Genomic DNA, 27,339 nt, shown 5'->3' on the forward strand with positions numbered 1-27,339 from the left:
AGTAACTACAAACAGCAAAATTGATCATCTGAATTTGATATTTAAATGCTTGTGACGTCAACAAAGGTTACCAACCTGAGGTCTGGAACTGTCTCTGGGGGACAGCGGGGACCACAGGTGGGTCTTTCTTGTCAGGAAGTTAAAACCAGAAAAAAATAAAACGACATCATTTTCAAAACATTGCCATCAAAACGTGAAACTTTTCTGAAGAGAAAGCTCAAAAAAGACACAATTTCAAACGAAATGTTGTGTAAGTTGGGCCTGAGTCTGAAGCATCGACCATCTCTCCTCACCCCATGTCCTAATCATGACCTCCAGCTGTCAGTTCACCAACATGGAAATCGTGAAGACGTCATGAACCTGAGGAGGCCTCGTCTGTAGCGTGCAGGAACCAAACCTCCTGAGCAGCGCTGAAGAGTCCCGGTTTGGGTCACCAGGCCTGAGCCACAGATTGGAGCTGCAAACTGGCTCTAGGTGGTTGAAAGGTGAGCTGAGAGGACAGAGAGACTCACCACCATCTGTTCCTGTGGGCTCCACAGCAGAAACAGGGATAATCTGCCACCTGCTCCCTCTGTGAAGCAAATGTTGGTGCACAAACACAGCGCCCCCTGTCTGTCCTGCGTGGCTGAGCTTCAACACCCTTCATTTAGCTTGTTAAGTCGTGGAACGGGAATGATTGCTTGTGTTATATTTTGCAACACAGCTCCTTATATGTAGGATCTACAGTTTGTAGTTTACACACGGTTGAGTTTTTAGAACATATAATTTTTCTGTTTTTGCTCTTTTTTTTTTAACTTTAACTAATTTCAAAACAAAAGCAAGTGTCAAAGAGAGGCACAAAAAACTTTAAACTTAATGGATTTATTTGAAGTTATATTTGATACTGAACAATAAATGATAACAATGTAGGATTCAAAGTTTGTTAAATTTTGATAGGTCCTCTCCAACAAAGCAAACATTTCCTACCATTTACAACATCATCATCTGCATATGTGGAGAGCATTTGTTCGATACAGATACTGACTGGACCTGTACCATGACGCAGGACAGACACAAAGAGCTAAGAAGTTTACATAGAACTGTTTTATCTGTGTTTATGGTCTTATTACAGAAACACAGGGTTTATTGTGGCCCGACACCTGCTCAAAGTGGAGAACTGGTTGCTAAGCAACATGTGTTCTCTCGTTCAGTGGCTTGTTCAGATTTCGGCTACGACAGACTTATTCTTGTTGAAAAATCTCCGGTTGTTTGGCTCAGAGAGTTGCCACAGCATCATATTTGAAATGTCAACTTAATATCACAGTTATAAGTCAATATTGTTTTGGAATGGACTCATAAAACAGAAGAACATCCAGTCCAGTCATCAGGTTAGCTACATCCGGCAGTGCTTTGCTTCATTGATCAATGTTCAGGTTTTCTCAGGTAACAGTTCTGGAGAGTAATAGACTGCTTCACCCAGCAGCTGGTTCTGACTTCAGCTTTTGCTGCAGCATCTGAAAAGATCAATTAAGAAAGCTGAATAGGATAAAAAGATGAAAACTAAGATCCTTGTTTCTATTAGGAACCTATGGAAGGTGTGGCAAGGTCTCCAGAACGGAGTACCAGTAGCAAGGTGCTTAAAGTGTGAGCCCACCATTTCCACCATTTCCCCAGCCCAAGCAGTCCTTCAGTAAAAATAACCTGAATAGAGAATCGTGTTTCTTTTAACAGCTCATAACATTCAGCGTTCTTTTCTCAAAACTATCAGTGGACAAATCAGAGGTAACCTGCGAAGATAAAGCAGCAGGAGTTGATTCAACGTGCTCCAGCAGAGAAAATAACAGTAGAAACCCAGCAGGGGGTCCGGCTGAGGGCTGGAGGATTTGGCTGGGAGAACAGGTGTAAGACCCGAGCAGACAGGTGGAAGCAGAGACCATCAAACACAGCCTGCGAGGGGATTTCATGGGCTGGATGTCTGAAGGTGGCGTTCGGAGCTCAGTGAGGCTGCAGGGTCAGAGTCTCTCAGAGGGTGAGCTGGTCGGTCACAACGAACAGGTGAGGTGAGAGAAGAGAGTGAAAACTGACGAGAAAACACCATCAGAACAAGACAGATCCGTGCACACTGCAGAAGTGGGAAAGATGGTCGTCAAAGCCATTTATCTCAACAGTTTAAGTTCATTATGCCTTTACTTTGTTCATACATAGTTTTGCTGTCGTTGCTTCATGTAGTTGGTGCAGGTTGATAATCAATGTGTTGCTTCTTGTGGTTGTTCATTGATCCAGTGAAGATGATATTGCTTTATGTCACACAACAGCCTTTTAAATCGAGTACAAAAATAAAATACTAACACAACTAACTCACTGATGCAGCAAATGGATAAACTGTATGTCCGTTTGTTTGTTGCTCTCTGTCTCTGTTCTCTATTTCCATAATCCAACATCTAACTGGAACAGCAGAGTCCTCGCCTCCCTAATGAATCAAATGGAATTCACATATCCAGGCATAACTTGCCTTTTCCCATAATGAGCTGGGATTGGCTCCTGCGCCTTTTGACCCTTTAGGTGGTGTAATAGGTGGATGCATGGATGACTGTTTTTTACTAGTTTTGAATTAGAGTCGTTTCAGGATCCAAATTGGATTTTTGATTAGTTCAGTTGCGGTGTGGGTTGTGGGTTGTGAGCGGAAAACCTTTAGAATAGTTCTGGAGTGGTTTTCATCTTCACAATAAGGTCTGTTAATGTACCTGCTCTGAAGCCTTTAAGCTCCTCAAAACAAAGACGGAAGAAGGTTTTGAAATGGTTGGTTTCGGCCTCATGATCAGGAACATTTCTCCGACTGCACTCACGAGTTTGCACTGGCGAACTAGGAAGTACTCAGACCCGGAGTGGTATGCACGAGCAAAGTAAAACAACCTGTTCAGAACTAATGAGAAAGGAAGTATAAAGTAAAGAAGGAAGGAAGCCATTTCTTCCAAAGCTGAGAGGGAACACATTCTTCTGCAAATTGTCAACTCGGGCATGTGGGAGTGTGAGAAATCCATCTGATAAAAGCCTTTTTGACGTCACCCACCGAGCAGATGATGGCCAGATGGACAGTGTCCAAATCCACATCTTGACGAGGTAATAAGGAAACGAGCCAAATGATCCTTCTTTGTTGAGGCTAACGCGCTGAGTGGCTCCTTTTGTGATATTTCCGACACTGATAGCCATCAAACGTCAGTCATCGCTCCAAACAATCCCGCCGGGAAGCCACTGGTCTCAGGCTCACATGCAACTGCACAACGTGAACAAGCTGCTTCTGCAAAATCTGAACACCAAGCAGTCCCAGTCCGTCCCCGAGGCAGCCTGCAGACCGGAGAGAGGGGTTTGTCCGACTGCTGCAATCACAAAATAAAATGAGCCTAAACGCAGTCTAAATCTAGCATTAAATTATTCAGTAATCAAGGGTGCAGTCAGCCTGAAATAACTTGCAAACTATTCCAAAGGGAGCTTCCAAAATAAATCTAAAGCCAGCCTGTGAAGAGTCCAAAGATAACCTCCAACTAAACAATCAAGTTCAGGACAGTCTTCAAACCAGTAGAAAACAAAAACAAGCCTGCAGGCAGCATGAAGTTAACTTAATATCTAAAATCACGAGAAACTAAATAAAGTCCAAAACTATCTCTAAATCTGTTCAGTCAGTTTAAACGTCCTCCTAAAAAAACATTACGAAACTGGCTTTAAACCACTGTAGAACCATTGTATTTTGCGTTCTTGTTTTCCAGCCAGATGGTTTTTAATAAATGTTTTTGACACATTTTGAGAATGTTCTTCTGTCTTCATCAGAAACATCATTTGGTGTTGTTGTATGATGCGTTAAACTAAAGGCATGAACTTATTTTAATTCAACTCATTTCATTTCAACTTTATGTATATAAAGTTGAACCCTACCACAAACTGTCCAAAGCTCGCATCAAGTCAAAAGTTTTGTTTAAAACATGGTTCAATTAAGTCTAAAATGTGAACAAAATTGGTAAAGACTTTCTTTTAAAAGTTGGTGAAAATAGTCCAAATGTTCTGGATGTATGCAGATGATAATGTTGTAACTGGTACAAAATATTCACTTTGTTAAGCTTCAACAAACATCCTGAATCTACTACTCACATGAGTAGAGAAAACTGTGCAGAGTTTCAGAAAAGTTGTGTGTCTTGTTTCCACGTGGACATCAGAAACCCATTGAGTGAAACACATCAACTTTCTACCGTCACTTTCTGTGTGTCAAAGCGTTTTCACTGTCTCTGAAAACAAATGATCATTTCCACTGTTTCTGGGAGCTTCTGCAGTCTTTGTTACACAGAGTTTAAGTATTTCCTTCATTAAAGTCCCGGAACTAAAATAAAACAGACTGGCACATGAAAACAGATAAATGTGTTATTTGTACTCACGATTTTATTTTGTGGATAAAGTGCAGTCATCCGTTTATTTTGTATTACAAGAGTATACAAATTATCTGCAAATGTATCACCTCTCAAATGCTGTTCAAAACATGTTGATGGCTTGATTCCACCAGCAAGTCCCTTTTAATTTTTGATGATTTAAATTTTCATTGTGTCACAGTCTGGTTGTAACATTGCAGGTGCTGCATAAACTGAGCGAGCCCAAACAAACAGAGTGATTTTTTCGGAGCTCTCAGGAAGTTTCCGTCAGCACAGACGCTGATGGAGGCCTGGCTGGTGTTCCTCTCTGCTCTGCAGTGAGCGTGTGACCCGGACGGAGGTTTGAGCCTGCACCACCTCTTCCGCTGACCACCGACACACTTTAAAACCAGCACGTTGTCTGCATACAAGCATTGTTTTTATATATATATGTATGTATATATATATATTGCTAGCAGCTCTGCAGACCTGCAGCCAGTGTGAAATACATTTATAACATTCTGAGTTAGCGTCATGGATCAAAGCTCCATTCACAAAAACCAATGCTGAGCCACAGCCTGGATATTAATACTTCATTAGTTACTAGGAACAGGCAAATAAAAAGTTCTTGTTTTAATAATGTTCACATTTCACATGTATATTCATTAAGTTCAGCTCAAGTTACATCAGATTGTGAGAGGAAGATGCTCTAGATTAGAATCTGGATGTTAGCTGTGTGGTAAAGAAACATATCTTTCGAAATGCAGGGTTAGAGGTCTCTGTTAGACGTTAGCCACACTGTTGCTCATTTGTTTTAACCAAGTTTATATTCATGTAATTCAGCCTTTGTGAAAAGATTCGAGGAGCGAGTAGCAGAGGGAAGACGCAGGCTGTTTTCAGTGTTTAAAGGACATTTTTCCAAAAGCTGCGATGTGTTGATGCGCGTGTGGTCTGCTGGGAGAAAGGATTGTTTTCGGGGCAGTTTCCTGCTGTAGAAAGCCGCCTCGTGCATGCTGGAGGTGTCAAAATAATCCAAAAACAGCCCCCACTTAAACTGAGCCTGATTGTTATCAGAAGGCCTGATTTTATGGGTCTAAAACAGGATCTGCTGACCTCCTGCAGGCGGTACACCAACAAACACCTCCGTGAGCCCCACTCCAAATAATCCATCCTGTCCAAGCATGAGGAATGTCTCAAAAAGAACCCCAGCGGGTTGACCTTTCAGACGCATACCACAGCTTGTCAAAACCCGGTTCAGATGTAATATCATCTGGAGAAGACGTCCGTGATGGATAACATACACTCTAATCCAAAGGATGACATCCAAATAAAATAGGGAGGGGAAGGTAACACGTGAAGATCAGAAGTTACCCAATATACAGTATATATAATAAAATGTGATGGAGTGCGACATCATGACTAATAATTACCATATGAAGAAGCTGGAGAGAATAAAGGCCCATCAAACCACTGAAAAAACAATGTTAATTATCACAAGAAATGAAACAAGAAAGGAAGCGATAGATTTAGTCAATATTAACAATTATATGTCAAAAAGCAGTGAAGCCTTCAATTGCAAGTGAAAAGTCAAATCAGAAGCTCTCCGTCAGGTTTCTAAATAGAACATTTACAGACTCTTTCCATCTCTGCCAACACACTGCAGTCTGAACTGATCCCCGATACTCTCAATACGACTTGACACAGGAGACGCCGTCCTGTGTTGTATCTGTAGAACATCTGTGAACTCCTTCGTTCACCTCCTGCTATCCGTATGTGACCTGGTGATATTAAAAGCACAACGCCCAGAATAAATGGGAACCAGAGACTGCTGAGCAGGAAGAATACACTTATTTAAAAAAAAATAAAAAAAGTTGAATAAACCATTTGCCTCCATTCATGTTGACTGCAACAAAGGGTTAAAATGTCAGAATGATCAGCCATCGGGCAAGAATTGCAATTAATCAATTAACTGAAACATAAAGGGACATTGAAACCAAGTAAAACACTCAAATTTGCCTAATCGCAGCAATCCTCAGTGACTTCAAAACACACACTAAAAACACACATAGCGACTCTACAACTTGACCCCTCCAAGTAAAACAGAGAAGTCCACATGAGAAATAAAATGGCCCACATAAACTAATTATCAGTTTGTATTAAACCTATGAGTGTTGGATAAAACAGTGGTTGGCAACTTTAATGGAGTCTTTACTTGTAGACTAAAAGAAACAGGAGCACACGAATATACAAAAGAAAACTTTACAAAAGTAACATTTTACGAAAACGGCATAAAACAATGTAACAGAAATAAAATACCTTCCCAAACTGGAACTGTCCCGACTCCCAGTTGGAGACACGCAGTTGGACACATTTTAAATATTTATCAGGTCTAAATCTCTGAGATAAAACAAATGCTGAAGATTCACTTTAAGATCATGTTTTTAAAAATGTTTTGAGAGAGTGAGCTTAATAATTAAGAGTCCAAACAAATGCTGGCGTCGGCTGCTCTCACTCAGGTGTTTCTCAGGAAGGTTGAGCTCCCCACCTCTTTTTCCAGCCGACTACATTCCTTTTTCATGCAGAACATCTGTGATCTCTTGTTCTCCTCCTTACATCTTCTCTGTTTTTCTCTTTCTCCCCTTTAGTCTGTTCTTTCTCCCTCTCCCTCCTTTAGGCCCCGTTTACACGACAACGAATACGAGTGTTCCCGCAAAACTTTCTTCACTTTTTGGGGGGTCCGTTTACACGGCACCAGTTTGCGGATCCACTGTATCCGCTAAGTTTATAATGCGGTTCCCAAGGTGGAAAGATTCTTTCACGGCGCTATTCCCTCCTGCAGAGACTGCCGGAGGCTACAGAGCCTGTTACTGCGCATGTACATCTCTCCCCCTCCCTCCTGCTCGTCCAGTTGTAAACAAACATGGCGGCCGCGTAGTGGTACGACTCGCGGTCCATATTCTAGTTTTATCGTCCATGTCAGTAGTTTAATAGTTGAGACTCACCCCTGATAGCATCTGATGCACCATCAGTCCATGCAGATGTCAGGTTCTCTCCATTTTCTTCACATTTATAGTGTTCTGTTCTCTGAACACAAGCCTGTGTAGTTCCATTACAAAATCAAACAACAGCGCCCTTCTGTGGCCCGGCATACTAACTACACCGTTGCCTATGTGTCCGCTGCTGCAGTGTAAATACACTTCTTTTTTTTAAAGGATTAGGCGCTGTCACGTGAAACATCGTGTAAACAGGGCCTTAGTTGTTTTTCTCTCTCCTTCGGTCTGTTCTCTCCTCCTCTCTCTCCTTTAGTCTGTTCTTTCTCCCTCTCTGTCCCCCTCTTTCCCCTTAAGTCTGTTCTCTCTCTCTCCCTATCCCTCTCGCATTCCCTCTTCTGTTCCTCTCCCGCTGCTCATGTTTAAACGTGCCGATTCTTTTCATAAACAAAAACCACCACAATCACCACTTGTCAACAAACTGTTAGAGAATAATTTATTGTCATTAATACAGAATATTCCAACATGAAGTCCAACCATCGTTCTCTCTGCAGGCAGGCAGCACCTCCGATCATCACTACGAAATTCAAAAGAAAATACTATAAATGAGCCCATCTAAAAAGGTATTACAAGGGATGATACGTGAGCCAATGCCGGAGCAATGTGCTCCATTAGGAGTTCATAAATAAGGTTTGTATGGAGGCTGCAGGACAGCAGCAAGGTTATGAGGAAGTGGAAACCTTCAAATATCAGTAGCTTAATATCAGTAGCTTATAGGCAGAAACGCAGCACAGAGGCGGGATCTTCGGGTTTGGTCACTTCTTTCTGGATCCTTGGTAATCAACTGGATTATTTCCACTTGAACTGGAGCCTCATGCATTTGTGGGATGAGCACCGGAGCTGTGGACGTGAGATCTTCTGTTCATTGGGTTTTGTACTCGTTTTAGATGATTGAAGCTCAAAAAATACAAGTAATTAGTCATTCTTCATCTGTAATTTAACAAGCAGTGCGTGTAAAAATAACTTTTAAGGTAGTATTCATATCAAAATACTGTGAAAAATACTGATGAAGGTACTATAATAATGTTGAACAGTCATGTTTTACAGGACTGGTAAAAAGATCAAGGTATGCAGTATGGTAATGTCAAAAATACCCCCTAAAAAAATTATACTGTAGTACTATCAGAAATATTATAGTATGCAATATAGGGAGTCTCAAAAATACTGCTGTACTGCCAAAAATACTCTTACTGTAATATACAGTATATTACTGCCTAAAATACTGATTTGCCAAAAAATACTGAGGTCTTGTTATAAATACTCCAGTGTACAGTACTGTGTGTTAAAAAATACTTTAGTACTGTTAAAAATAGCCCGTTGGACAGTGAAATACTCATTGAAACCTTCCGGTGAAGACAATCTCTGAAGGACACGCCCACTTCAACAGAATAAAAGCACTTTGAGGGCTACTATCATCTCTTATTCTGGTTTTCTTTGACATGTTAGAAATTTAAACCAATAAATACCCCCACGAAGGAGGTCCTTCCTGCCACCGGGCTTGGAACCACAGCTGCCTACAGATGTGATTTTAACCCCCATGTTCTCCGTCAGGGTGGAGAGGGTATCAGATGGGGGTCACCGTGAATAACGCCACCATTGAGGTCTTGCACCAGCCTGAAGTTACCCTTCAGAGAAACAGGCATGCTGGTTGCCCCTGGAGGTACCCGAGGCAAAAAACAGGAGTTGGTGGCAGAATCATCTCTTTGCTGACTGGTCGAGAAGTGTCCTCAGCCACAACCCCAAGTCCTACGATCTGCTGCACATCCCACAAATGCATGTTCCCTGCCAATCTGGCACCATTTGAAAGTGAAATAAAGACTTTCTATCAGTGTGAAATCTATTATCCAGAAACATCCTGACAACTCAGAAATAATCAACCAAACACACATTTCCTGACTTTATGTGCGGAGTTTAGATCCGGATCCCTTCAGCTCTGCTTCGCTCCTTCAAACATCAAGCGGTCGCGTTAGACCGCCATCCGAGCTGGTTGAAACGATCCTCAAAGAGTCGAACGCGACCACAAACGTTTCCCAGTACAATCTTTTACCTTTGTGAGTCCGAGTGGAGTGGTGCTTTGTGGCTGATTAAAACGGTCCTGAGTTATAATAAGTCGAAACATTGAAGCATACAAACACAGAACGTCTCGTTCTCAACGGCAACCGCCGTAAAAGTCTTTGGTCCCATTCAGACGCGAGGTTCTCCGTGGAGAGGCGGCTACGCTGCTGAGAAGTTGGATCTGATGGAGTCTTCCCGCAGCTGGCGGTGCTTCCCGGAGTCGCATTCTTCGCTGTGTGAGCGGCGCTCGATGGTGATCCGGTAGTTTTTTCTGCAGAGAGAGACGGACCCAGTTCAAATATTTACCATCAGTTATCAGAGCTGTGTTTATCGCCCCACATCTGTTGGCAGTTATTCCATTTCGGCTTTGTAAACACACCCGAAACCTTTAAGAGATCATGAGCAGGATATCAGAGATACTCATACCGCAGCATAGCTGTCTGCCCAACAATTCCAATATTAGGAGATACTTCACTAGTACATCTGCCTCATCAGTTAAAACCCTTTCTCTTTCTATGTTATTAGCACTGACCATCGCTAAAAGGACTACTATGAAATTGGAAAGATAAAGGCAAGATATCCACAACTCAATGGTTGAATCTACTTACAAACCTCGTCATCTACAACACCTACAACGCTGAACCATCTTGACATCCGTAGAACTCTCGCAAGTCACCACACCATTCTGTTTGCTTCAAACTATTGTATTCACTATTAAAAATCACCTTGCCCTGTTTTTTGATTCGTTTTCATGGGTCGTCACCATTGTACAAAAGAAAAATACAGCAAACATCTCACAAAACCGCCCAAGAGAAGAAATTTAGATTTAATTTAAAGCAACAATACAGCTGTACATATTATTACTTACAGAATAACTAAATTTCTCCTGTAATTTACAGGCCCGATTGATGTCTGTGTGGTTGAATTGTGACGCAGTGAAACCAACAAATTGGCAACCAGAACCGTTGCTGTGTGATTCACAGAAAAAGAGTAAGTGGGATTTGAAAATTGCGGACACAGAGTAGACGCTTGTCCAGCGCTCTCCCATACTTTTCAATGTACTCGGCTAAATCCTGCTCCTTGAGCTAACCAACTAACGGATTCACTGCTTCCAGACCTCAACATCATACCGGCTCCTAATTTGGCAAGGAAACTAGACCCACCGCCGGGGCGACTTCTTCCAGTGGCGTTACCATGGCCGCGCTAGCGAGCCTCCTGGAAGACCACAAGGCTGACCGAGCCGCGGAATTTAAGACCTCCTTTTCGGCTCTACAGGCTAAAATAGACCTTGTCCAATGTCCAGCCACGACCATGTATTGTCCATCTACAGAGCATGTGCAGAATAACAATTTCTACGGCCGCGTTTCAGAAATAATGCGTTTCCCCCCCGTTTGCACTGAGATGGAGCGTTTTCAAAAAGGTCCACCTTGGACCGATCCCCCAAAAACGCTACGAACGCTTTCAGTTTTCACTTGTAAACTTTGTCGTGTAAAGAGCGCCTTAGTAGTTTTCTGCTAGCAGTCTTTCAATTTGCTGCTTTAATCTGCATAAAAGCTAAATCTGAAGATTAAACGTGGTTTTAGTTGTTTCGAAGGGCCGAAAAGAGCCACGTGGCGTCCCTGCAGTGCAGCGAGAGGACGTCACGAGTTGTTTTAATACCTGAAGAAGTAGAAGGCTAGGAGCATTACGGTTCCGAGCACAGCGCCGACTATGACTCCGGTCAAAGCCGAGACTCCGAGTCCACCTGTTTGGAAGAATAATCACTGGTAAGAAAAAAAAAAAAAAAAAACGTAAAAAAAAATATTTATGATTCATCGTAAAAAACGTAGTTACATGATTTGTCCACTGGGTCTGGATGAGTTTTCTGTTTCCCTCTCAGGGTGAAGTGATCCACGTTGAACGCCGGCAGCAGCTGAAAAGTCCCATTCACACCAAAGTAGTTGGCCACCACCTGTCAGTCAGAGCATTGCATCATTAAGCATTATCATCAGGCACCATCAGCATTATCATCAGGTACCTTTAGCATTGCCATTGAGTACCTTTATTAATAATATTGGCATTATTATTGGGTATGTATAACTTAATCATCAGGTACTTGTAAGATTGTCATCAGACACTCCACGCCATTACCATCAAGTACTTTCAGCATTATCACGAGGCTGCTTGCTGTGTCTTACCTCGTAGGTTCCAGCTTCCACGTTGGTCATTGCCATCAGTGAGAAGTCTCCGTCTCTGTCCCCGTTGACGTCCATGGAGACCTGTCCAGCAATTCCTGTCGGCCACCATGAAAAAAAAAGAACACAGTTCAGCTACAAAGATGAAGAGATTTAAAAAAGATTTCCCTCCTTCAACTGTACAACCTATGGACGTAGTCGTCCTTATGATTGACGGCATCATGATTTATGGCGATAGATTCAATCTTAACTCCAGCATCAGCTGGACTCTGAAACTGCCTGGAAACATGAAGGTTCCTGCTTTTTTTAAACTTCTGACATTATAAATGTTGCTGTGATTATTATCTGTCATACAAACAGGTACGGATGCTTCATCCTGATTGGTTCAACTTAACGTGAAACTGAATGGAGCGTCTTTTCCAGAAGACTTTACATGAAGTCGTTGGCTAGTTAATACCATGGTTGTTGTATGGTTAGTGGTTTACGCTGTGGAATGTTTGTGGGCTAGTTTATGCTATGGTTGATTGTTTAGTTTATTCTATTGTTGGTTTGTTTGTGGGTCAGTTTATGCTATATTTGATTAGTTGGTTAATTTACACTATGGCTGATTGGTTGGTCATCGGTCGGTCGGTCGGTTTACACTATGGTTGGTTGGTTGGTTTGTGGGTTAGTTTATGCTGTGGCTGATTGGTTGGTTAGTTTATACTGTGGTTGGTTGGTTCATTGATAGATTGGTTAGTGTATACTATGATTGGTTGGTTGGTTGGTTGAACATTTGCTGTATTTTACCTAAGCTTTTGACTCATGCTTTCTTTGCTGTTAATAAAAAAAAAATTTGGATTGTAAAGGTTTTTGCTTGTCAGCTAATAAATATACTCACTGCAAAAAAAATCTTGATATATAAAAATCTCATAGTTTCACCTTCGAACGTCCTGTTCCACATGCGAGACGTGATCTCTGTGCCGTTCGTCTTGCTGTGTCCGTTCTTCATGGCTTCATGCAGGGCGATGGCGTACAGCAGCATGGCGTCATGGAATCCCTCCATGAACATGTTGACCTGAAGGGAAAGAGGAAGTTTAAAAAAGGAGCGTTCAGCAAACGTATCAAGAATTAGTTTTTTCTTTATCAGTGTTGGAACATTCATAACAATTTACAAACATTTCCGCAGTCTTGGCAGTCGTGGACTCCACTTTGCTCGGAGGACTTGGACATTTCGATGGAGAATTTCTCGAACTCGGGTTTGAGTGTCTTGAGCAGTGTGACGGTGTTCAGGGAGGCGAAGGCCTGCCGGGCGTCGCTGTCGTACTTATCTCCTCTCCTCCACGAGCCGTTTCCTGAGGTTTCATTCAACAGGGGCAGAAACAGGCACAGTTACCCTCAGAAATACCCTGTGAGCATGACGGGTGGTAAAGGAGCTCCTGACCGATAACCCAAGTCAAATCTTTTCAATATGTGTTTTTATTATTAATTACTCCCTTGTTCATGTATTGACAGATTGGAGGGCATTATTATTTACAATTATTCATTGGTTTAATCCAGTAATTATTTCAATTCTTCTTATTAATTTATCGATCCAATTGTCTGTTTGCTGTATCAAATTTATTTCTTCAATTGTATTTCCATTGTTTGCTTGTTTAATCCTTGAATTGAAGTCATTTGTGTGTGTGTGTGTGTGTGTGTGTGTGTGTGTGTGTGTGTGTGTGTGTGTGTGTGTGTGTGTGTGTGTGTGTGTGTGTGTGTGTAAGGAATTCATTTATTTATAAATTCAATCTACTCATTAATTCTTTCATTTTTGAATATTTCTGAAATATTTTAAATAATTTACGATTTTTATTTATGTATTATTTTTTGCCAAACGATTTAATCCAATTGTCCTTTCATTCACTCGTTCATTCATTCATTCTTCAGCTTGCTGACATCTTGATACAATGGTATTCCATATTTAATTAAATAAATGTATATATTTATTTTGACATTATTATTATGCAAAATATAACATGAGGTAGTTTATTTTATTTGCAGATCTTTCATTACGTCCTGTTGTTTACATAGTTCTAAATGTTGATGTGTAAATGTTTGTTAATGTTAAAATAAATCCCTTTGAAATAAACGGTTTTATTTTAAGTTCGGCTTACAGTGGAGCCCCACTAGAGGAGCTTCTTCCTCTGCTTTTAATGAATGCTGAGAGCCTTTGAACATGACAAGATATGAGATATGTGAGATAAAAGCATGAACGCACCGTACGAGGAGGCGTTGAAGAGCTCCACATTGAAGAACATGCACGATCCGTCGGTCAGCTGTCGCCTGTGTACGGCCAGCATCAGCTCCCGGATCTGATCTGCAGCCATGCACATGATGACCACTGCAGGAGGAGGAGCAGTCAGCGTTAGTACGTTACACATTACATTACAGGTTTACCCTTATAAAAAAATCTTCAATATCAATCGTCAAGCGCAGTCACAAAAGCTGCTGATTTACTTTATTACTCAGTCTCTCATTATATGGGCTAGAAGACAGAGCTGTTCGTATGTTCTAGCAATTTCCTCAATATTTAAAGTTCCAACAAGTGAAGTGAAGCAGATCATTGAGCTCATTGTGATGAAGAGCTGTGTTATCTTCTCAGACCTCCAACATGTCAAAACTCGCCTGAGTGTGGTTAACTGGCAGAGCAGCAACAGCGTGGTTGGTTGAAGTTGATGCCCAAAGTGTTGGTTTCAGGTTAAAGTTGCTTCATATGGTTGGTGCAGCTTCATGTGGTTGGTGCATTACTCCAGTAGAGGAATTATTTGCTTTTTTCTAGAACATTCAGACAAACCACGCTGGTTCAGTCGGACTGAAGGCGGTGTTATGCTTGACTCGTCCGTGAGCCCCACACGACTCTCGCTCCACGACGCCCTTCTGTGCGGCCCCTTTTTTTTTTTGTTTAGTTTTTTTCTAAATTTCAGCCAATCTGTTCTAGCAGGTGCCACAGTGTGGCAGTAACGAGCCACCTGTGGCTGCAATCTTCCAGCACAGCAGGCGAAGCAGCCAACAGCCAACAGCCAACAGTTGGCCTTGTTTAGTGTCACTTGCACCACAGTACAGTCAATGCTTTCAGAAAGACGGCGGGGACGGCTCCCGAAAGGTCCAAGAAATGGGAGGAAAGAGAAAACTTCCCGATTTTCATCCAGAGGGACGTGTGACCTGCAAACTGAGACGAGGTTGAGAGTGCAGTTTATATTTGTGTCCGATTATTATGCTAAGGCATTAATTGAGCTAATTGTATTCCTTCTGAGCTACTTTACAGAAATAGTTTTTTTAAAATGCAAGAAAATGCACAGTCCTCTTGTGTTTCTTTATGAAAACATGTTCCTAATAGCTTACCTGGGTAAATAAAGGCTAAGCAAAAAGGTCCAAGAGGCTCAATTCCATCCCTGTGAAGCAGATGATTTGGGGGGGAAAAAAGACAAATGAAATAATCGTAAAAATATTCGACTGATTAATCAATTACCAAAATAATCACGAGTTGCAGCGATAGTTTAAAGGTAACGTCTTCTGATGCTGCCGTTCGGTTGACTGGAGCACAGATGCCCTCCATAGCTGGAATTCCTCCTTTATTTAGCCATGTGCCTCCAAAAATGTGAGAATCAGCGTGAAAGACGGTGAGAAAGACGCTGCCAACTGGGTTAGCGGGGATGGAAATCCAATCATAACAGTCATATCGAACCTTTATTTGTGCACCACAAGAATGCAGCTTTCACAAGAGCAGAAATGTAATGAAAACACAGAGTGAAGGCAGGTCAGGACCTCCAAGGGAGAGATACCCACCCCCACTGAAATGTAAAATACTGGATTTCACAGTCGTGTAGAAACTTTCCCTCTCGGTATCCCGGTGATTAAAAATAAATCAACTCACAAACAAAAAAAAAAAAAAAAAAAAAAAAGCCAAGCGTCTGGGTTAATAATTCAGAGTCTCGCTGGAACATTCCTCACAGCTCCGTCACTTCAACACACCTCCTGAAATCCCCCCCGAGTCAGTGGGACAAACTTCACCTCAGTGCTGCCAGCAGCACTATGGCAGCCTTTAATTACTGCACACACATACAGCACGCACACACTGCTGGCCCTGTGTGTGCCCGGCAGGCCGTTCCACCGGTTCAGCGCGAGCAGCCAGCAACATTTCAAAAAAAAACTCCTGGATTTTTCCTTTTTTGCTGCGAGGTTACAAATTAACTCAGGAATGGGGCAAAAGCACATGGCGCGCTCACTGAGTGCCCGCAGTGTACTTGAGGAGCTGCATGCTGCCTGTAAAGGTGAAAAAAAAAATAAAAATAGAGAGCGAGCAGGAATACATGCAAATGAGACGACTGCTGAGGTTCGAGCAGATTAAAGGTTTAATGTTGTCCTGCAGAAGCCAGACTCAGGACGATCGTCACACATGATGGAGCCATCGTGGACAGAAGACTCCCTCACTGCTCCTCACTTGTGGGAACAGTTTTCAATTAATGTGATTAAAAAACCTGTTTTATTGTGAATCGTGAGGAAACGTGCCCGTTATAGAGTTCCTTAAAACAGGGGTCTGCAAATCTTTATGAGCCGCAAAACACGTTGAAACTTTAAAATGGGGCTGACGCAGCTCATAAAGTCTCATGTAGCATTTTGATGATAATAATCAATTATTATTGAAACTTCAAGAATGCACATTTGTAAATTGTATGCAATTTAGGATGGGAGCCACTACAGAAGGGCTAAAGAGCCACATGTGGCTCCACAACAGGAGGTTTTGGACCCCTGCAGTGAAACAAGAAAAGATCCAAGAGCCCATTGCTGGTCCAGGGTTCCCCGAAGACATGTGACTCCCTGCTCTTCCATACTGTGTGAGCAATGTACCGCTTCCGCCGCGTTGGATTTTGCAGGTGATATGCCCACGTCGCCCTCCTGGGAAGTGTGAACCACCCAGTCACCACCGCCTGGCTCCAGTGGCTGGTCCTGGTAACCTTTGTCCGGACGAGGTAAACGATTTTCTGTATTCCATCCACATAGGTGAGATTTGCACGTGTTTGTCTGGGCCTTCACTCAATACCTGTCCAGGCCCAGGCTCTGGTATGGTCTGGGAGAGACTTTGAGTCACCCCAGAAGAACTGAAGGAAGGTGGAGGGGACAAAAGTGTCTGCACCCGTTTGTCCTCTATACTGCCACCATGAGTCCATACAGACTAAGAGGGAACCAACATGGATGGATGGATGAGTCAGAACTTCAACTCATTTAACAAAATAACACATTCATTCATCAGGCATGTAATTGGAAAAAAAAAAAAAGAAAGGACAGACTCCATTATACCTCACTGGGCAGTAATTGTATAAACCGTATAAATAAAGAGAAAAAAAAAAAGTTTTATAACTTTTCTTGGATAGTGGGTTAAATCTATTCCACCTTTGACCACATGCCGGCAGTGTTGCAGTCCTCACTCAGACATTTCTTCCGGAGAAGAAGTCAAAGAGCCAGCAAGTAATGCTAACTCACGCTAACAGTTAGCAGCTGTAATGCTAACGTGTGCAGTAGTTGGTGACATGTTGCGCTGCACCATAAAAGTTGTCTTCACTCTGCAGTAGCAGCAGTTAATCTATGAATCTTGGTCCAGTATGACGACTGCAGAGGCTAATGCTAACGGCTCTCCGTCAAAACTGAATTGATGCGCGTGTGTTTGGGTTGAAGTGTAACTGGATCTGTCGCGTCACGTCTGTCCCTGATGTGATTAAACATGTACAGCTTGCGGCGATGCTTCTGCAGGCCTGCTGAACAGACGCTGTGATGAGAGTGATGATGATGATGATGTGCTGGTGTAACCACCTCACATGGGATTGTGACGCTATTGTGAAGTTGAAGGTGAACTCAATAAAAAGTCAAGTCTTTTCAGGATTATATAAAACTCTTCATTCGGAGGTCAGAGCCACCTGAATCATTGAAAACCACACACACACACACACACACACACACACACACACACACACACACACACACACACACACACACACACACACACACACACACACACACACACACACACACACACCCTGGAATTGATGGATGCTCACACTGGACAGTTTGAGGTAGGGAAATTTACAACCACTCTTGTCGGCGTCATCGTAAAAATGGTGTTTATCTTCACGGTGCAGAGGCGGCATGAAGTACCTGTTCTGTTTCAGGTTGATAAAACCAAACACGGCCGAGTGCCGAGGACTGCTGGGGACAACTGGGGCCTACTGAGGACCGTGAACATTCAGGGAGTTTTGCAGGGTTTGACTTTACGAGGTGGTTTGTTTCTGATTTACTCTGAATGACAACACGAGGAACAGACCCCGTTCACACCCGAACGATCTCATGGTAACGATATCGTTTCTCTGTTTGTTTACTTGTGATCGGATGAAGCTCTGAGCTTCATAAACACAACATCTATGTAACTGTCCGAAACACTAAAAGGGTGTTAAGTTCCACAAACCAGTTCCTGCTGGAGGTCCCTAGAGCCAGGTATTAACTGGGGAGATCGGGCTTTCTCAGTCGCTGGCCCTCGACTCTGGAACAAACTGCCCCCCCCCCCCCCCCCCCCCCCCCCCCCCCCCTACATGTGCACAGTTCCCCACTTTGGCCTCTTTAAATCCAGGCTCTAAACCTATTTATTCAGACTGGATAAATACTCTAATATAGTGACATTTTATTTTATTAAAAATGTTTTATCTATTGTTGATATACTATAGGTTTTACTGTTCTCTTTTAATTCCTTTCATTCACATTTTACTGGAAAGCACTTTGGTCACCCTGAGTGGATTGACTAATTGATTGATTAAAATAGAAAAATAGAGGAACTCTTACAAGATCCAAATTTGAGGAACAGCACTTGGAATAAAGTCCATAAATACAAAATGAATTCCAAATAAACAGCTGTAATAAACAAACAGAAGATGGGGAGGTGGAGGTCTGCAGAGGAGAGAAGACAAATGAAGGTCAGTAGAGACAAGACAGGATACGTGAGTGAATGAGATGAAGGCAGGTGGAGAAGGTGGAAGAGTTCAGGTACCTGCACTGATCAGAAGAGGTGAAGAAGAGAGGCCAGGCTGGGTGGAGACCAGCATGAGGAGCCGGGATGAGAAAGGAACAGATCAGGTTGAGAAATAATGCAAGCTCACATGATCTACTGTTAAGAAGGAGGACCTGCTGGACTCTTTCAGGCAAACCTCACATGGACCTATCTGCTGATCACACAACCCTCTGCAGCCTGAGGCCGGACCCCCACCAGAGGCACACCGCGTCAGACACCACATGAGACGGCTCAGCGCCGCTGAACCAGAAGGCCTGTGAGCACCAGACCTGAGATAGCCTCATTAACAACAAGCACACTCTAAAGGCCCCCGAAGAAAGAGGCGGTGTGATGTGATAATGAGTCTGATAACCTGCGAGAGATTACATAAGAGACAACATCCGGCTCAGAGGAAACTCGGGGAGTCGGCTGGTCTTCCTCAGGAAGCTGGACGTGTGTGTGCTTATCAGACGCAAACACACACACACACACACTAATTTCCAAGTCTTTATACAAAGAGTTGACAGGTAGTTGTTTTGCAGGATTGGGGAGAATTAGCTTCAAAGTTCAGTGCTGCCACTCCCTTACATCAGGTGGCAGTAGTGAGGCAGTGTAGTTTGTCTTCAGTGTCATATTACTCAGTATGTTTGAATATGATTCAAGATCTTCATACAGAATAATCATTATTTCTGTTATAGATTCGTTAATTGAATGATATCGTTTTTCAACTTAGAAGTTTAGCGTGAGGCTTAAGCCTAGTTTATAGTACCACAAGAGCTGTGATTGGTCTGCTTTACTGTGTCATTTTCAGTATTCTGCTTTTCTACTTTGGTCTGTATACATGAGAATTGAAACTCAAGTTTGTGTGGATGTTTATTAAAAATACATCACATCTGAAATCAATCGGAAATGCTTCACGTAATCTCTAAGTAAACACCCGACGTGAATCTGCAAATGTTTTCTCTCTAATAGTTATTCCGTCCACAGAGTGAAAGTGGCTCCCTGAGTTTGACAAATATGAGATTCAATTCAGAATTACAAATAATCTTAGTCAGATTGAGGAAGACGCTTGTCTGGACACAACAACCTCAGAAAACAGCAGCTCTTCTGTTTTCATCCAAATCAAAAGCAACAATTGAAACTTCAGTAACTGTAACTCTGCTGCTGACATTCATTATAGCCAAATCTAACTCTGGTTTGCTCGAGTCACCCTGGAACAATTTCTTTTTGTTGTTGTGCTGCTGTAAATTTAGACTTATAAAGCAAAACCTTGGATAATGTAAATGCTAAAGCTACCAGTTAGCTCTGATGGTCACTACAGCTTCACGACCAATTCACTTAAAGGGGACATATCATGCTAAATCCACTTTTTTAGCCCTTAAATGCATTTTGGTGTATATTTAGAGTGTTTAGAAGTACAGAAAAGTTCAAAGTAGTCTCTTCAGGTGCTCCGTTGATATCTTTATATTCTGTTTTGGTCATATTTTGCGATCGGTTTCGATTTTTCTATTCTCTATTACGTTTTTTGAACAATGACGTCACAGTATTCTCAGCGGAACTGCCAAATTAGGACATCGACGTTTCGAGCAATCCGCCATTTTTGTTTCTCGCTGCGATTTTGTAGTCCAACCGAAGTTACGAGAGGATAAGTCGAAATGTTCGGTTGTTGGATGTAGTAACCCACAAGCTTCGTTACACCGTCTCCCAGCATCAGAACCTTTTCGAAGTGCCTGGTTGAGTTTTATTTTTCACAGAAATGTACCCACATCTGTGGGTAAGGTCATTTTTGTGTGCGCGAATCACTTTAAGGACGACTGCTTCAGCAACCTCCGCCAGTATAAAGAAGGATTTGCCGAAAGACTTGGTCTGATTGAGCGGTCAGTTCCTTCTATCTATGGAGACGACGAACAGAGCACTTCGGTAAGCTGTATATAACGCTAAAAAGTGTGATGATAAGACGTCCCTGTCATTGTTTTGTTAGCATTAGCAGTTGCACCGTCTTCATATGTTAGCGCTGTGTGCTCGTTTTAGATTATAATGTAACTTCTGTGTTAAATAGTCGTTGTAATACAGGCAGTATTGTAGTAGTGGGCATGGATGGAGAAGTTAGTGTAAATATAGTAACACACCATTGCGTTACATCCATATGAAGACGTTGTTCTGTAGGTGCATCATCGTCATTTTCATCTCGCTCCGCCGGGTCCGACTCTGGCTCCAACATGTATGGCTGGATGGACAAATCTTCCGTTGTTGACATTTTGTAAATAATGTGTGAATATAAAGTTTCTGCGCCGCTAGATAATTGTATCTGTTCTATCAAACTACAAAGATGGCCGAACAGGGTGACGTTGAACCGAGTGTGACCTCTGCAACCTGGAGAGGAGGCGGGGTATGAAGTGTCTCATTTGCATTTGAAGAGACCGCCCCAAAACGAGTTGCTCTCAGAAGCGCATCAGAAAAGGGGTTGAAAAGGGGCCTGTGGAGCTCTAATAATGAGGAATTCAGACCCAAGCATTGCAGTTTCGCGTTGTATAGACCACAACTGTATGATTTATATGTAAAAAGGAAGGATTTAAAAGCATGATATGTCTCCTTTAAGTTCATCTGACGTTACGTCAATTTGTGGGAGGAAGATGCTCTATAATATGTATGTTAAAGGGAAGAAGATGCTCTATAATATGGATGTTAGTTTTTCTTAAGGACACAGATTTATGAACTAATGACAACATAAACATAAACGAGCATACACCTCATAGAAAGTTAAGTTAACTTCTATTTAGGCTTACTGTGGACACAGGCTAATGCTAATGCTAATGACGAATTTCTCATGTTGTTGTCAGGAGGACCAAGTTCGGTCAGTGAAATAATAATAGAGCTCCTTTGTGCTTAAAAAAAAAACCACTTTACAAATGTTTTCACCTACAAAAATGACTTATGATACGTTTCATTTCAACACAGTTTCTGAGTACGTCTTAAAGGTGCCGGTCCTCGTACTCAGGCAGGTTCAGGGTGACGTGTGCCGACACGACACGCTTGTAATCAAAAACAAATTCAATATCCTTTAAACTCTGTGATAAACGGCGCGGGAAACACGAAGCCTGGCGGACGCGCCGACGACGTGACTCAACACAACATCGCCTGTGTTTCCGTCTGCTGTCGCTCTGATAACATCAAACTGACCACAGAAACTCAATCACCTGCAATTCAATCGCCAGGCAGCTCATCCCCCCCCCCCTCCCACAGCCCCTCCAACCTCCCCCTCCTGCACGACTCCATCCCTTTATTGAGACCTTTTGAGGAAATTTGGGTCTATTTTGAGAGCGCGGTGAAACCTTTGTCCTGCGCTCCGTTTGTCAATGAAGAGACGCACACAGAGGACACGATGTGGCAGGAAGGATGTGACTGTTCTCTGAACCTGCAGGCCGATAACCAACAAACACACACAAACATACAAACTCTGGGAGAAAAAAAAGAAAAAAAACAGAAAAAAAACCAGTACTGTTGATAAATCTGTAGCAGGGGGAGTCAGGGCCGTTTCTAGACACTCTGGCGGTCTTGGCCGTAAAATAAGTGGCAAGAGGCAGATCATGAAATGAGTCTCTTAGTCAGGCTGCACAATACAGTGTGAATTTATTGCGATATCATGAGATAAAGATCTCAAACCTAAGTGAACTGTTTGATTGTTTCCATCACTGTCATTCATTCAAACTTGAGAGAAGTTTATAATTCAGAATTCTAATATCAAAGAAAAGTAAGTTTAATCAAGCTTAATCTGAAGAAGTTCTATCAAGTACCGTACTTCCCAGACAGTCCACACCTAATTCCACGTTTGATATTTTCTTATCTAACAATGCATGCTTCAAAAATGTCTTACTTTATATAATGTTTCGGTACATTTTCCTGTGCAGATTTTCATTTTAGGAGATATTTTTCTTGCCCAGTCGTAATGAAGGGTTTTCTATGGTACTGTAGCAGCTTTCCGTGGTCATACAGAGACACCTAGTGGTCCCAGATGGTAATTACTTGTATAATTTATTATTTCATAAGATGCTTCTTAAGAATAAATTGCATCGACAGTCAAATAGCTAAAAAAGTGACATATAGTCCAGAAGATACGGTAAGTAAAGCTAATATTTGTTCAATAGTGGAACAAGAAATGCATTCTGCATTAGGTTTATCAGGTTTCATGACCACCGAACAATAGCTTCTTGGACTTCCTCGTACTTTTAACTTGTTTGTCCTTGGTGTTTCGGACTCTCAGGAGTCCACAAGAGATAAACTAAGAACTGGCTCTGGAGGGGAAATACAGTTGGAAGTTGGATGACCGCCGCAGGTTCTACGACCCCAGAATGTCTTCTTACATGTTGCTGTGCTGCACATCCACCATGTTTCTGTGACGGTCCAGGAAGAAAAACTAAACTAGCTGACAAATCTGTAGAGGGTTGTCTATAATTATAATTGACTTTGTGAGTTGAGTTGGTAGGTTCTCTGAATCTTTTGGGCCTGTTATGTTGGACCATATATAAAACAATGCACCATGAGCACTTTTTTACATTAACATGCTTGCAGGTAGTTCCTGATACGGTTACCTCATAAATCAATCACAAGTATAAGAATAATTTTAAAATGTTTCATTTCCAGTAGATGTTGAAAGGTATGGAAGGCGAATGGACAGATATATGATCAGAGCTATTGAGAGTGAAAAGTATTGGACTTACTTTAAGGCTTGTTTCTTAAGGAGTACCACCTGGTGAAATTGAGGGATTACAACTTTTAACGTGCTACTTTTCATGAACTTGGCGTCCTCCTCCGACTTTACAAATATACCGAGCCGGTGGGAGAGACTTCCATTTGCCTCCCTATTAAAATAAACAAGGACCTGATTGGTGGCAATTAATGAGCCACGGCAAAGATTCAACATTGCTTTGAGCCGCTCTGTCTTGGAGAGCATCTTGACCGGCTCTTCCACATGGAAATACAACTGGGCTGATTAATGCAGATCACCGACACTCTGAGCTGTCCTTGAACAACACTCACACACTCTGCTTCAAATCTTTCTGTTATTGGATTCGTGACTTTTTTTATAAAGTCTGGATCCAGAAGGTGTGAAACGACTGCTGCGTTTTATAAGGTCAACGTGAGCAGGTGAACAACAACCAGATTGAAGCAGGTCCGGGATGAACACAAAACCTGTGTGTGTGTGTGTGTGTGTGTGTGTGTGTGCTCCAGCCTCACTGCTGCTATGGAAACACACTTACCCTGCCTTTGTGTTGCTCTGTGTGTCGTTTTGTGAAGACAACAGTACTGATCCCTTTGGGAGATGATTTCTCTGAATTTACCTCGTCCTGCTCACGGTTACTCTTCCTTACATCCCCGGGGCACCTGGTGGGGTAGATTTCTATTAATCTACCCCACCATACTCATGGTTACCACTCTCTACAGCCTCGGGGCAGCTGCTGAGGGTCAGGAGTTTTACTCAGGCTCCACAGTGGGATTTGAACCTGCAACCCTCCAATGACAAACTCACTTCTCTAACCTCAAGATCACAATTGCCCCACAATTGTTCTGTGTCTTTTGTGTAATATTGTGTGTTTTGGTAGTTTGTATGTTTTGGTTTGGTTTTTTTGGAATTAAATTTTTTTGTGTGTGATTTTGTGTCTGTTTGTCATTTTGCAATAGTTTTTTTTTTTTTGAAGTTGTCTATTGTTATTATTTTTTGTTATTGTTTTGTATTTTCTTGGGTTTTGTATCATTTTGTGTGACTCATTAATCTTTTATTAGTTTTTGTGTGTTTTTTGGTGGCTTCTGTATGTATTTAGTTTCTTTTTTTTGGTTTCTTTTTGTTATCTTGTGGTTATGTTGTGTCTTTTTGTGTAATATTGTGGTTTTTGTAGCTGTTCCTTGTCTGTTTTGTTTCATATTTGTATCTTCTATGTGATTCATTAACCTTTCTGTAGTTATGTTGCCTTTTTCGTCTGATTTTGTGCTTTGAGGCGTTTTTTTGCTGCGTTTTATTTATTTTGTTTCTTTTTCTTATGTATTTCTGTAGTTCTTTAAGGTATTTGGTTTTTGTTTAATTTTGTGTGTTTCATAGTTGTTTTGTGGCTGTCTTGTGTTGTTTGTTTAGTTATTGTTTATTTGTTTGATTTTGTGTTTCTTGTGTCTGTTTTCTTCATCTCATTTTGTAGTTGTATCTTGTATTTGCATGTACATTTTGTTTGTTTCTTTAGTTTATTTGTATGTGACTCATTATCTTTTTTGTGTCCCTTAGTGTCTCTGTCTTCTCTCTAAAATGATTTCAGTCCTGTCGTCATCTCTCTACAGCTGTATGTTTTTGTATTTGCATGTTGGATGTGCCAGATGCTCTGCCGTTGGGCCGGTGAAGGGACACGCTGAGACCACCTCCCCACACCTGAACCATCAGGTGACCCGCTCCAATCCACACTGGAAACTCACAGCAGCACAAAGCATGCTGGGAATACTAATTCCCTCCTATCAGGTGCACTTTACCACAGATAATATCTGCACATTTATACAAGAGCCCCCTCTGGGGTGTGAGGTGATGTGATCAGGGTGGATGGTGACTGCGGCCAAAGAAATACAACATGTTTGGCGGCTGTGACTCGGTTGGTAGAGCAGCTGTCTCCCGATTGGAAGGTTACAGGTTTCCTTGAGCAAGACACCGAACCTTAAATGGTTCCCAACATGGATGGATGAGGCGGCATTTTAGAGGAAGAACAGAATAAAATGGGAAAACTCCTTTAGTTATTCTGCACAATCCCTTTGCTCCAATGAGGAGATAATATCTCAATACGTTCAAAAGGTTTTTTTGGTGCCAATATGTGAGAAGAATTGTTTAATTCAGTGTATCGTCATCAGTTTCTATCAAGATTTTCATTTGAAATCTGGTTATTTTTAGCCATTTCATGTGGGAAGTATAAGAAAATGAGAAAAGCCTTTCCTTCCCATAGTAACAAACTTACAATATAACGTAAAGAAAACCCACCTTTTATCATATTAAAAGCAGCTTTAACTAAACATCTAAAGTCACCCCCAGGTTGACTTTTCCAGGATTACTTAATTGCGGGATTTGGCCTGAACTTAACTTCACATTTTGCCAGAATCAAATAAATTTTCGTTCGACAGCCTGATGAAGATCCAAACGGGTTTGATTTTATTCATTCAGACTTGGAGTCTACGGCGTTATTTATGCTTCACCTTTTCATCAGGATGTATTGAAGCTGACAGATTAATTAAAATCCTGAATTTAATACCCACATCCAGTATTTTATTGGTAAAAGTGCTTTTGATTCAGTGATTATTGGGTTTGGAGGTGTGGGGGTAATGGGGGTGACTGTTAGGGTCCAGACTTTTCTATCCTTCACCTGATCATCCATTTATTACTAATTAGTTAATTAATGCAAAGTTTTGTTGGAACAAATGTGCGGAAGTCCCTCAGAAAGTGGGAAATAATTTTGCGCTTTAAAAGGTTGAATCATGTTTTCAATTTATAGTTAACTTGTTTGACCTTTTCGAAAGTTTGATCCACCTGACAAAGGATCTACTGAAGGTTTGAAGGTCATATGAAAAACGTAAAAGTATTCTCGGACGCACTTTGGGTTTCTTGGACCATGTTTGAGAGTTTGTGGGATGAAGTTTGCCCTCCGACGGAAGCAGTTTTACCTTCAGTGTCGAGGACATTCTGCAGGACGTCGTCCACGTTGAGCGGGTCCTCCTCGGAGAATTGGTAGGTCTCGATGTGGTAGTCGGTCATCAGGTGGTAGACCCCCTCCAGGGTGAAGTAGCAGTTGCGCTCCTGCTTGTCGTCCTCGAAGACGAGCAGCGCGCTCCTCCAGGAGAAGTGCTCGAACATCGCTGTGAACGTCTCTGCCATCTTCACGTAGGACGGCGCGATGCGGGTCAGCTGCGAGAACTCGGTCCTCTTGTCCCGGAAGCCGGTGGCCAGGGCACCTGCCGAGATGACCGGGATGCTCCAGTGTGACGCCAGCCGCACCACGGCCGCCGCCTCGTACTCGCACACGGGACCCAGGATGAGGTCCGGTTTCTGGCCGCACGAGCGGTCCACCAGCGTGAAGAGCGCGTCGTTGACGCAGTCCGAGTCCTCGAAGTGGAGGTTGAAGTGGAAGCCGGAGAACTGGCCGCCGGCCGCCTGCAGCCGCCGCTGCGCGTAACGGATCGCCGGCGCGACTCTGGCGTGCGAGAAGAGGGAAGAGTTGTTCCGCGGCAGGAACACCAGCACGTCGATGTCCTCCGCGATGGGCTGCGTCAGGACGGGGCTCAGGAGCAGCGCGACGCGGACGCACAGCGATGCGAGGTCCGGCATCGTGAAGTCCCGCTGGTGGCGTCCCTCAAAGCTCGTCTTTCTCCAACTTGTCTCCACACAGCAGCGCTCCTGCAGCCGCGCGCACAAACCGCTCCGCCGCACCGCACCGTGACGCGCGCCGTCAGTCGCTCACTGGCCAAGAAGTGAAAGCAGCGGATCCGCGCGCAACGTCCTGCGCATGGAGCGCGTCTCCGCAGCGTCCCCGGTGCGTCCCGGTCCTGGCTGCAGCCTCTCCCGTGAGCCGCTGGCACCGCGCTCGCGCTCCGTCTGAAGCCGCCGCGCACGTTGC

At 42.7% G+C, this 27,339-nt stretch overlaps 1 protein-coding gene across 1 annotated transcript; it reads right to left on the bottom strand.

Moving 5' to 3' along the window:
• Nucleotides 1-7,831: 7,831 nt before the first annotated feature.
• On the bottom strand, nucleotides 7,832-27,329 carry npr3 (natriuretic peptide receptor 3). The gene is made up of 8 exons (XM_080466942.1): nucleotides 26,390-27,329; nucleotides 13,892-14,014; nucleotides 12,811-12,986; nucleotides 12,574-12,709; nucleotides 11,656-11,750; nucleotides 11,312-11,429; nucleotides 11,138-11,222; nucleotides 7,832-9,749 (listed from the first exon to the last, which is right to left on the bottom strand). Exons 1-8 carry the CDS (start codon nucleotides 27,048-27,050, stop codon nucleotides 9,638-9,640), a joined length of 1,506 nt encoding a protein of 501 aa, XP_080323068.1. The 5' UTR covers nucleotides 27,051-27,329; the 3' UTR covers nucleotides 7,832-9,637.
• Nucleotides 27,330-27,339: the final 10 nt, after the last annotated feature.

The sequence above is a fragment of the Lipophrys pholis genome, assembly GCF_963383615.2.
Source record: "Lipophrys pholis genome assembly, chromosome: 7".
In the NCBI taxonomy this organism is placed as follows: Eukaryota; Metazoa; Chordata; class Actinopteri; order Blenniiformes; family Blenniidae; genus Lipophrys; species Lipophrys pholis.